The 12421-nt window shown below is 39.2% G+C and overlaps 1 protein-coding gene across 1 annotated transcript in view; it reads left to right on the forward strand.

The window, feature by feature from the left end:
• The window catches only part of mybpc2a (myosin binding protein Ca), a 33133-nt gene that overhangs the window by 3960 nt on the left and 16752 nt on the right, over nucleotides 1-12421 (forward strand). Inside the window, exons 5-10 of the mRNA XM_062438233.1 lie at nucleotides 2258-2314; nucleotides 2396-2571; nucleotides 2832-2964; nucleotides 6134-6258; nucleotides 9721-9826; nucleotides 11969-12138. Coding sequence (XP_062294217.1) covers nucleotides 2258-2314; nucleotides 2396-2571; nucleotides 2832-2964; nucleotides 6134-6258; nucleotides 9721-9826; nucleotides 11969-12138 — 767 coding nt within the window. The remainder of the gene's footprint in view (nucleotides 1-2257; nucleotides 2315-2395; nucleotides 2572-2831; nucleotides 2965-6133; nucleotides 6259-9720; nucleotides 9827-11968; nucleotides 12139-12421) is intronic.

A 12421-nucleotide genomic window follows, 5' to 3' on the forward strand; every position in this document is an offset into this window, starting at 1 on the left:
TTTTCTTCTTCATGTTGTCACTTTGCTGATTTCAGCTGTTTGGTCAGCTGAAAGACCTTCAAAGAGAAGCAGAAACTATTCTGTGGAATACATACTGTCCGCTGGCACAACAGTCCCTGAGCGTCTCTCTCACACTGTGTGAGGAGTGGCGTTTCGGCTCATTTTAAGCCTGCATTCATTATTCCACAGTATGTTTATTCTTGTACAAGCGTGTCGGCAAATATGGAGTATTTATACTGTATGGCATGATTAGACACAGATGAATGCCAATATAAAGGAGACACCAAATGTTAATCATCATGTCACAGCTAAAATGCACCACATGCCACAATATTATTGTATTTTCCTGCTACAAGTAAGTTAAAGTGGCTGAGGTGGTTGCTGAGGTATGGCAGGGTAAGCTGCTGTGTGCCAAGTGTGTGTTTTCGATTTTACTATGGGAGTCAATGATGGTTAAACACTTAGACATTGACTTGCAGCCTCAAATATTTGCACATACTGTACAGCCAGATGAGGGCATTGCCTCATTTTAACCAATTACTAGGCTCTGTCCTCTTTCAGGTTTGCCTTTAAAAACTTGTTAATCGCAGCGTGTTGCAAACATAGAAGAGAACATGGCTTGCAGTGTTTGTTTTCATGGTGATCATCAATTATTCCTGAATTAAGCAACCATTCTTTGAATTATTAAAAGTGTTAAATATATATAGAAAATAGGCTACTGTGAGCTAACTGTAATATCACAGTAATCTTATAAATCACATAAATGAACTATTGGCACTTAAAAATCTAGATTCTGACAAAAAAAACGCCTTTTAAACATACACGGTATAAAAACAGCCTTCTTTCATAATTCAGTGTTTAATGGTTATCTGATGCACAGCTGCAGAATCTCCCAGAAGTGCTCAAGTACTGTAGGTTGAGTACATCGTTTTCATGCTCACCCAACCATTTGGTGATCACGTGTCGTCCTGTGAACGAGAGCATTATCACCCTGGGAAAATGTTCTCCCATCAGGATTGCAAGGATAACATGGACGGATGTTATCCTTGGATGAACCGTTCATCCATAGGACGAACATGATCACTCAGAATAGGCTTTGAATTTATCGGCATTTATCTTGTTCTCTCTCTCTTTCTGTGTGGGGTTCAATGAGCCTCAACCGGGTCAGGAAAACACACTCCACGCTGCAAAGGAGCTGCCAAAACCATTCATAGTGGAAAACAATGAGCATGCGAGCCTGTAGACAGTTATTGGCGCGTGCCACACACAGCACTTGTCACCTTGTTGAGTACAAGAGGGTGACTGATGATTCAAGACCACGTTACTCCCCCCCTCCCCCCATCCCCCCATTATTTCACTTGCAAATGTGCATGTTAGGGGGTAATAAAGGGTTTATACCGTGAAACACAACCATCGTTTCACCCTCTGTAAACTTCTCGACAGATTGTTCTGCATGAAGCTGCGTTTTATCTCTTGAATCTCAAGTGCGTACGACCAATGACCATGTCTTAAGATTTCCACATAACATCACCTTCAGCCACAGTCACACTAACAACGTCTTTGCCATACTTAAAAAAAACAACCTGATTGTCATCTAGTCATCAAGTATAAACGTCACTCAGTGAGATAATTTAACCACAGCAGCCAAAATAAGGGAGACTTACAATAGATCTGCTGCCTGAGGACTCTTATACTTGATGCTTATTATAATTAGATGAGGAAACATCTGTTTTAAAATGTCCCACCATGTATATCCATCCCTACATACATGCTTATTTGTATTTCCTGTGAAAAGTGCAATTGTTTATTGAGGTTCAAACAGCATATGCTATGTTTCTCATAGCTTATTTCTGTCATGTTGCTGTTTACATGTACTTTGCCTACTGTGATTGTTGTCTGTCACTTGAATTTAGGGCATGATGGTAGCTTGTAGTGCTCATCAATCATTCTGCACTATGTTCTCACTCATCCTATTTTTACGTCTATCTGAACACAGGATGAAAAAAGGGTAAGCGCCAACTACAGACAGCAGTTCATTAGAATTCAACTGCTGTTGTATATGCTCATGTTGTCTTTGGTGAATTTATAAAATGTGCCTTGTAATTTCCGTGCCTATTCATAGGTTTGTGTAATGTGAAAGAAAAAATGCTCTTCTCACCACTATTAAATGTATCAAGTGTGAGGTAGTACTTTGAAATGGATTGACGGTTATTTGTGATGAAATTAATCTCCCAGTTCTCTTTTCTTTTAACGCCAGGGGAGATGCAGGTGATGACGCTGGTGATCTAGACTTCAGCGCCCTGCTCAAGAAAAGGTACGTTCAGCTACATCAACTACAAGAAGTGCATAATCCTCCTCCAGTGTTCTTAAACTATTTTTTAACAATCCCACTCAGGGAGAAAGGGCCGCCCAAAGATATTCCCAAAGAGGAAGTGGATGTATGGGATATCTTGAAGGACGCCAAGCCCTGCGACTATGAGAAGATTGCTTTTGAGTATGGCATCACAGACCTGAGGGGCTTGCTGAAGAGGTTGAAGAAGATGAAGAAGGTGGAGCCCAAGAAGAGTGACGGTGAGGAGCGAGGGGAGAGACAGGAGACGGGTTATAAGGCAAAAGCAGACTGTGCACTAGTGAGTGAGGCAGCAGGCAGGAAACAAGAGCTCTCTAATGCAGTAGGTTGTAAATACCAGCGGCGTTTAAAGGCCTCGAGGGAGAAGTTATATTGCTGTGACGACAGGTGGAATGTATGTTAGCATATGGCTGCTTCTGGTTGGCATTTATGGATTATTTGGCTATTAAAGTGGTGTACTAACAGGATACTTCCTTGTCAGCTTTCCTGAAGAAGTTGAATACAGCTTACTCAGTGGACAAGGGCAGGAGGATCCAGCTCACTGTGGAGTTGGCTGACCCCAACGCTCCAATCAAGTGGCTTAAAAACGGACAGGAAATTAAACCATCAGCCAAGTGAGCCAATTACCACTTTAAATAATAATGTGTAGCATGTGTGTTTGTGTGCATGTGTGAACTGAATTTTGATGTTTAAGAGAATACTAGAATGCTTAGTCTGAGTATTATTGGCAATTTTTTGAGATTGGAGCATGCTCACCCAGTAGGTGCATTTCCATCCAGCTGTTTTTATTTGCATTTTTAATTTGCGCTGTTGTAATTGGGAAGGCATGGGAATGACAACCCAGACACAGGAATGAGGTTCAAACACAACATAGCTGTATAGATTAATAGGGCGGGGTGTGTGAAGTTGGGGTTGAAAGAAGTGAAATTCCTCCCAGACTGGGTTACACTCTTAGGGGGTTACTCCATGGCTGTGATGCATCCCTGTTTCTTTTTAAGGGCCATTCTCACCACTGTGTTGGCTAATTAGTAACCATTCTGAAAGACCTCAGGAGCTGACAGTGGTGAAACAGCTGCTTCACCAGTATTCCCAGCTGGCGGCAATCATTAGATGGGAACTGTCCAAGGACTTGCCTGTGTGGGCCAAATGACCCACCACAGTGAATTTAAAAAAACCCAGAGTGGAGACGCTGAAAAATGCAAAGAAATAAAATATATTGTCAAAAAGCTTTTATGCTTGGCTGAGGCTAAAAAAAATCTTTAAATTTAAATATCAATTTAAACTTGATTTTTTTGTGTTTGGCCACTTTGGAGGCAACTTAACAAGCAATAAACCAACATTACCTTCATCACCTTTTAAAGTTAGATTTGTGTCTCTGTCCAGCTGGTGAATGTAAGTCCAACATTTACTCTCCTGTTAGCTCTGCGTTAGGCTCCACCAACTCCTGAGGGAAATGTCTATATCTGGCTTATTGCAAAGTTAGCTAGTTGCAAACTTTGTCTGTCTGCAGTTTGATGCTGGGTTGGTAGTTTACAGCAGATTTATCTATCTAGAGCTTTTTGGCTGAAGATTCCTAGTTGCAGCTGACAAAAAAAACTATGAGAGTGGTGAAAGTCAAAGCCAAGGAGGCCATAAAACCAAAACTATGACCTAAAAGACACTGAAATACTCTGTAGAGCTGAGGGGAACTGCTGATATTTATCTTTGGAACTCATTTCATATTACACTAACTCATTTTTTCTATTGTCGATATAAAACTACTGATTTGTGCAACTTTAATATACTAGACATATCTTATGTCACATAGAAAAAATGCAGTGTTTCTGTCTTTAGTGTTTTTGCAGTGGTAGCGGCTGCTTGGTTCGTACATTGTTTCAACATCAGCGTTTCCTTGAAGCATCACACATTTGTTATTTAACGAGCTAATTGAGGCTGCTGTTGGAAACCTTAATGCTTACTCATGAGCTAATGGCTAACTAGACCTTGTATTATTAGCTTAATCAGCTTACCAGTAACATCATTTTAATAAATAATAAATAAATAAATGTTACCTTGTGATTGGCAAAGTCAACTAGTGTTAAGAGCAACATTAAATAGACTCATTAGCATAATTAGAAGCTTCTAATTAACCAGACGTGATTATAGCTTTGTTGTTGTGAAGTAACTCTTGTTGTTTTTATGCCGTGACTTGGAAGCATGCAAGACAAGACCGGCCCCAACGAAGCTTTAACTCTCACATGATATAAATATTAAGTTTTGAGCCTCTTTAGCTTGCTGATCTCGGCGCCTCCAGGCTCGCTCTCCTCTTTGCTCTTTTCCTCTCCTCCATCAAAGGCTCCTTTTGGTGTTTTATTGAAGAGGGTACAGCTGTTGTGAGTGAAATTTTTAAACGCTTCCGCCATCTGCCATTTTGAACAGTGTCATGCTGTTCATTCAAAGTCCTCTTCCTGTTTTGATTAATATGGTAGACTGTAGAAGAGACTTTTTTTTTGCCCTGAACCCATCTCCTACAGGAGGAGGTGCTTCCAAGCTCCGAGACCATTAAGCTCCAACTAATCAAATGCTTTAGGTTGTAGAGTTATAGCCACTGGGGATAGCAGGGTTTAACAGTGAAAGAGGAAGAGATCCAATCCAGATCTTCTTTGACAAAAATAACTACTTTGTACATTTCTCAAAGAACTTCAGAGAACTTTTCAGAGATCTCTTTTCACTTTAAATGATATTAAATGGTCTTTTCCAGTCGATCAGTGTCTAAAAAAAGATGCATTAAATCTAAATCTGATTCCGTTTTGCATGAATACTTCCAAGGTAGGTGAAAACATTTCATTGGCATTGTATAAGTTGATATTATGGGATAATAGAGATTTCTAAAACAAAAAAAACACCCTTGATTATTACTTTAAATAATATGGCTGTTAATTTTACTACATTGTACTTTTCTCAGAGAACTTCAGAACAAAGTTAAGAGGTTGAGATATGTGGTACAAACTAGAAAAACTCTTTACACAGCGCTTTACACAGAACTACTCTCTGGTGACTGAAAACGTGATCGCTGTTATTAGTCTTTAGAGCCGTTTAAAAAACAAACAAACAACCAAACTCTTCCAGGAAAAGGAATATGTAACCTAATGCAACGGTGTGGCTCACTGATGTATGTTTCATAGGATTATGGCACAGAGGAATAAGATACTGTATATCAAGCTTTACACACAATACATGTAAGTAGATCAATTCATTGTTAGTTTAGTTCTGCACAAGATTAGTTGACATTAAGAAAAATGTAGAAATCTCTCAGTTATATAGCTATCAAAATATCTGAAAAGCATAAAAAACATGGATGCCCCACAGCAGCTAACATCATTCATTGACAGTATTTTGACTCTGCCTCAGCTGTTGCTCAGCGATGTGATCTGAATGCTTGCAGCGCGTAACCATGGGAATCTTTCCCATCACTATATACCCTCCATCCCTCTGTGACCAGAGTGTAGCACTACTGATGTCCTTTGATGATTGTCACCATATTTGTACAGAAAACTTTACAGTGTGTGTGTCTGTGCATATTTCTGAAGGTCTGTAGAGGAATGTGTGGATTCTTTGTCTTCGTCTGTAACTGTGAGTCACTCGGTTGTCTTCAGGCCCTCTGCGTCTGATTGTGGCTGGTTTTGCTGAAAGCAGTTATTCATTATTCTCTCTCTTCTTCTCTTCTCTCTGTTTCTTTGTCTCTCCTTGTTGCTTCCTCTATCCTCCTCGTATAATCTTCCCCCATCATCCCTGTGCATCCAGGTATGTGTTTGAGAGCGTGGGCAACAAGCGGACACTCACTATCAACAAGTGCAACCTGTCGGATGACGCAGCGTACGAGTGCGTGGTCGGGGAGGAGAAGTGCTTCACGGAGGTTTTTGTCAAAGGTATATGAGTCACTCTCTCTTTGGAGGAATCCTTCTGTCAGAAGGGGGAGAGGTTTTTCTGCTCGGTTTAGCAGATGCTGTCATTTGAGCGTCGAGAGGCTTGACAGCTCTGTTCCCTCCTTGTGTTTGTCATCTGTTTATTTCGATGCTTTTATGCCACGCAGTAGCATGCTGTGCTCTGTTGTCTGCTCACTCATTTTTAATGGGTATGTTGTGAGTGAAATTTTTATGTTTTGTTTAATGCCATGTATCATTATTGTCGTGCTGTACGTATTAATGTCTCATCATATTTATTAGAGTTTGACTGATATGGAGGTTTTTGAAGGGCAATTTGAACACTTGTGCAATTGAATTATTAATTTCAATTTTACATCAAAACTGAACTGCAGTTTTAATGGTTGAATGGAGTAAAAATTATTCTTGACAGGTTTTTAATGGACTATTATATTATATTATATTATATTATATTATATTATATTATGTATGTAATAATATAATACATACATATACTGTCATATATATACAGTATATATGACATATGGTAACAGGATGACAATGTACTCTATCTATAATTGATCCCATTGGATAATGATGTCAATACTCTTTTACATTATCAGAGGCCAAACGAGAGGGTAAGCTCTTCACCACAGACACTGCTTACAGTACATGCAGCTACAGTGCGTGTCTGTGCAGCTGAGTGTTTTTTTTGTCAAGTTTGCGTCCATAAAAAAAATTAGAATTCATTCATTCAAATGTTTTCATCAGCAGGTTTTTATCATTGATTCATCTTCATGTTACTTAGAGCAGTTTAGCAGTTGACAGCTAGTCAAAATCACTGTTGCCAATTAAGTGATTGTCTGATTGATTTGATTGATGAAACGATAGCGGCATGAAAATAAGAATATATATTAATTTAAACAGTTTGAATCAGTTAAGTTTTAATTTGACTTCATTTTATTTAATTAAATTTTTTTGTAAATCTCGTACCTGGTTACATTAAGATGTGAATATGCACAATAGTGTGTGAGGCTTCAGCTTTCCACTGAAAATAGTTGGCAGCACTGGTCAAAACTAGCAGTCAGAGTACTTTAAAACAGATATAAAGTACTTATTATATGCAAAAGTTTGAGCTTGTGTTTTGTCATGATATAAACTACTTCTGAGGTGGATGTTGTGTTTCTAACATGACATCAAACACAATGCTCAAAAAACTTTACGATATGAGAAGCAGCTCTAAGTTGTAGATTCATAAGTTACGTTTCTAGTAAGTTAACTTTGTTTGTTACTCTGAGTAACAAACAATTTGCTTCACTTTTTCTAAATGTTAAGGAGTTTCTAATTTAGTCTTTAATGAAAGTGACTCCTGAAGGTGTGTTCAGATAGAAAACGAAGCTAATCTTTGACTATTGCAAATAGTGCAAATTTGCACCAGTGCAAATTTGACCTGTTTGTGCAGTCCATCTTTATTTAGCCCAAATAGCCATTTAAACAACTATATAGAAGTGAGATTCCAGCTCACTTCTATATAGTTGGTATACATGTTATAACTATATAACATGTTAAGCCTATAACATGTTCTACATGTTAACTGCAGTTGGTGGCAGTTAAGCCTCTGACTGATCTCAAAACTCACCAGGATCTGCACTTCTTTCACTTATTCTCTTTAGTTTCACTCCTTTTTGGAAAAGGGTTCTCCTCACTTCTTTTTCCAGCAAAATGCAGCTGAATCAGGTGCATCTCAGGTCAGGGACAACACATTTCAGACGAGAAAAGACCAGAGCGCCCTGATTGATTTGAAGCCTTTAATAATGCAAACAGACCAACGTTTCAGCACTGCTGTGTCCCCAACAGAGTCACAGAGGACAAAGAAAAAAGGCAATTATAGGTCTGGTCAACCAGGACAGGTGTACATTATTAAATCATTGTGGAGAAGGTGGAATAAGAATTTAACACTGTTGGTTAATGGATATCATGGTAGGGATTGTCAGAGGTGCCACACACACATATATTTAACACAAGACAGAAAAACAAGAATACACAGATCTTTGAGTTGAAAGAAATCAAGCACAGCAGCAGCCTTGTATCATAAATCAGAAGGAACATGACAAATGTAGCTCTTCATTGAGGCCAAAGGGTTCAACTCACTGCTTTTGCTTCCTGTCTCTGTATGAAATAACGCTAGTTTCATAAAGACACGGGATAAGCAAAAAGGTTTTGTGCACATTGAAACATTTGTTAAATATCTTTGCCTTAGTTTTCACTTCCCTCTTTTGAAAACAGCTATTTGTGCCCGCTAGCGTCTTTTCACTGACATTATATTTAATTGCACAAATTAAAGTTGTAAGTTTAGGGAATAAAACACAACACATATACAATAATTGCTAAAAGTCGCACAATTAATTCTGTGTCGTGATATTTATGTTAGAGTATTTGTTTTAAGAAACAATGAGAAAACATGACAGCATCATATTCCAGAGAGAAATGTGTTTTTTTATACAGAGAAGAAATGAATTACACCGGAGATATCAAGCTCATTTCTCAAAACTTTTGTGAGGCCCGCAGTCAAACGCATGTACGTGTTTCTGCGGTGCTGCGACTGCGGTTCAGGGAGTTTCTGGGCTCACCAGCTGAGGTGGAAGTGAATTGAGACGTCCGGAGGGGGACTGGATGCTGACGATGACAAATAGCTGAAGCTAGCAGAGCATCAAGCATCACACCATGTGGTTACACAATGTGACTCCCGCCTCCTTAGGGGACTTGAAGTACCTTACTCTTCTACAAGACGGGTGTGTTTGGTGGCGTTGATAAGTACTTCAGGAGTATATTGTGCTGTTCTTCAAATCCAAAAGATGGCTCGCATGTATTCTGTGTGATCCCCCCCCCCCCCCCCTCCCCCGACTTACTAATATACAGTTCATGTGGCCCACCACCTATTAACAGAGGAGGAAAGAAGACTTAAAGAGCAGCTGTGCAGCTAATTAAGAAACATTATCGAGTTAAACTAAAGCTTCTAACTAGAGCTGGATATTTTGGTTCTAATCAATGTCATAATATTTTGAAAAATTATATATAATAATCTGATTTATGTAATTATTAACTGTATTTGTGTAGATTTTTTCATATGCCAGAATTTAGCCTTGTCCCAACAGTTGCTGTATTTGTTGTTTTGTCATGCTCTGCCCTAAAAAAACAAAAGAAGAAAAAGAAGAAAAAGAAAAGCATTACTCACACTGCTCTAGTACAGATGTGAAGATACCTTCCAGCTCTTTTTTTTTTTTTATCCCATTTTGCACCATACTTTGTTTGTCATCTACTTCTGTTTCTGGTCAGTATTTCTCTAGTTGGTTACACAGTGTACACAGTAGGTCATTTACATAATATACTAGTACAGTGTCTTTAATGACTCAGTGGCCCTGACGTCTGGTTTAAAGTTTGACTCGAAGCTTTCGGTTTTGTCTTCAGAGCCTCCGGTCACCATCACCAAGCTGCTGGATGACGTCCACACTGTGACGGGGGAGAAAGTGGAGTTTGAGGTGGAGGTGTCCGAGGAGGGAGCCAACGTCAAATGGTGAGCTAGTAACGGCCGTGATTCATTCAGGAATCAGCTCAACAGGAAATACGTTAGGGATTTAAAAATCTACAAGGTCTCAATTTACATATAATATAATATAATACAATATATATAACCCAGATTATAAAACTCTGTATACACATATTTAAACATAGACATTTTTATCAAATGCTTTAACCCTCCTGTTGTCCTCAAGTCAAGGAAGAAAGGGAGGGAGGAAGAAGGAAGGAACGGAGGGAGGAAGGAAGGAAGGGAGGAAAGAAGGAAGGGAGTAAGAAGGAAGGAAAGGAAGGAGGGAGGAACTAGGAAGGAAAGGAAGGAGGGAGGGAGGAAGGAGGGAAGGAAGGAAAGGAGGGAGGAAGGAGGGAAGGGAGGAAAGAGGAAGGAAAGAAGGAAGGGAGGAAGAAGGAAGGAAAGGAGGAAGGGAGGAAGGAAAGGAGGAAGGGAGGAAGGAAGGAAGAACGGATGGAAGGGAGGAAGAAGGAAGGAAAGGAAGGAGGAAGGAAGGGAGGAAAGAAGGAAGGGAGCAAGAAGGAAGGAAAGGAAGAAGGGAGGAAGGAAAGGAGGAAGGGAGGAAGGACGGAAGGAAGGAAGGAAAGGAGAGAGGAAGAAATGAAGGGGGGAAAGAGGAAGGAAGGGAGGAAGAAGGAAGGAAAGGAAGGTGGGAGGAAGGAAAGAAGGAAGGGAGGAAGAAGGAAGGAAAGGAGGAAGGGAGGAAGGACGGAAGGAAGGAATGAAAGGAGGAAGGCAGGGAGGAAGGAGGAAGGAAAGAAGGAAGGGAGGAAGAAGGAAAGAAATGAAGGAAAGGAGGGAGGAAGGAAGGTATGAGGGAGGGAGGAAAGAAGGAAGGAGGGAGGGAATGAAGGGAGGAAGGTAGGAAGGAAGGAAGGTGGGAGGGAGGAAAGAAGGAAGGAAGGAAAGGAGGGAGGAAGGAAGGGAGGAAGGAAGGTAGGAGGGAGGGAAGGAAGGAAGGAATAGTCAAAACAGACAGGGTCAATTTGACCTGGGAGGACGACACGAAGGTTGACAACATTAAAAATTAGAAATGTTGGTAGAACTCGTGTAGCAGGTTACTCATCGCTGTAAACTGTCATGTTAGTGTTCAATGTTTGATTTGATGACACAAAAGTATTTTAACCCCTGGAAATAATAATAATAACACTCATAAATGCCAAATATTCATCTGTGCAGCTTTTTTCAGCTTTTTTTCTCCCAGCCAGTTGTCTACTACAGTGTAATTTAAGTGTCATAGTCAAAAAAGGAAAGACATTAGTATCGACTGGTGCTTCTAGTTGTGCAAACTTTTAAATAAAAACACAAAAAAACACAAAAAATGGAGAAAACAGGCATAAACGTGCAATAAAAATGCAAATAACACTAGCCAGCTAATAGCTTGGGTTTGTGTTCAGGGCGAACATGAAATGGACTCTGTACTATTTTGTTATGATGCAAAACACTCAACAGATTGTTCATGAATGTTGGAATATATTAATGATGTTGCTTTTTATATGTTTTTAAAAGCTAAATGTGCTGTTAACTGAAAAACTGTCTTCACCAGATAAACATTTGTTATGAGCAGGACGGCTCCATTTAAAAATAAAATCATATAAATATGCCTTAAAACAGACCCAACTTGTTTTTGGAAAATGACTGCTGCATTTTAATCATTAACTTTACAATTTGGGACATTGGGAATGCAGCATCCACATGCTAAAGTACATTTTAAAAAAATGTTAAGAAAGCGACTTATTGAGTGACTATTTACTCGATTCATCAATTGGTCGTTTGATCTTTAAAATGCCAGAAAATTGTGAAAAATGTTGATGATTATTCCCCAAAGCCTAAGATGCAACTTCAAATGTCTTGTTTTAACTTTCCAACCAAAAGATATTCAGTTTCCTGTCATAGACGACTAAAGATACCAGAGAATATTCACATTTAAGAGTCTGAAACAAGAGACATTTTAGCATTTTATCTTGAAAATTGACTCAATAGTTGGTGATTAATTTCCTGTTGATCACCTACTCAATTAATGGACTATTTATTGCAGCTCTACTTTTGCTCCCTGAATGACCGAGCCATGTAAAACTGCGGACATCATTCTCACTGAAGCACAAATGTGTGTTTGTGTCTCTTTAGGATGAAAGATGGAGTCGAGCTGAACAGAGACAGTCCAGGTTCAAAGTACAGATTTAAAAAGGACGGCAAAAGGCACATTTTGATCATAAATGAAGCTACTAAGGAGGATATTGGAATGTACTACGCCTTAACCAACGGTGGAGAGACAAAGGCAGAACTGGAAGTTGAAGGTACCATTTTCTCTTTTAGAGTCATTATGAGTGTTTGATATTTTCTTCTAACAAGCAAAAAAGAAACTTTAGTGTTAGTTCCCTGCTGGCTGTGTGATTTTTAGCGAAACCTGCCTGTTACAAAGTCATTACAGCCAACAGTTTGGGACCAGTGATTAATTAGGCTTATCAAACACAAACTATTTCTACAAACACGTTTTCAAGACTTAGAAATCAACATGAAAGTGCAACAATTAAATTTCGAACAACAAATTAAGCCAAATCTATATAAGAAATTCTTATC

This window comes from Scomber scombrus, chromosome 18, assembly GCF_963691925.1.
Source record: "Scomber scombrus chromosome 18, fScoSco1.1, whole genome shotgun sequence".
Taxonomy (NCBI): domain Eukaryota; kingdom Metazoa; phylum Chordata; class Actinopteri; order Scombriformes; family Scombridae; genus Scomber; species Scomber scombrus.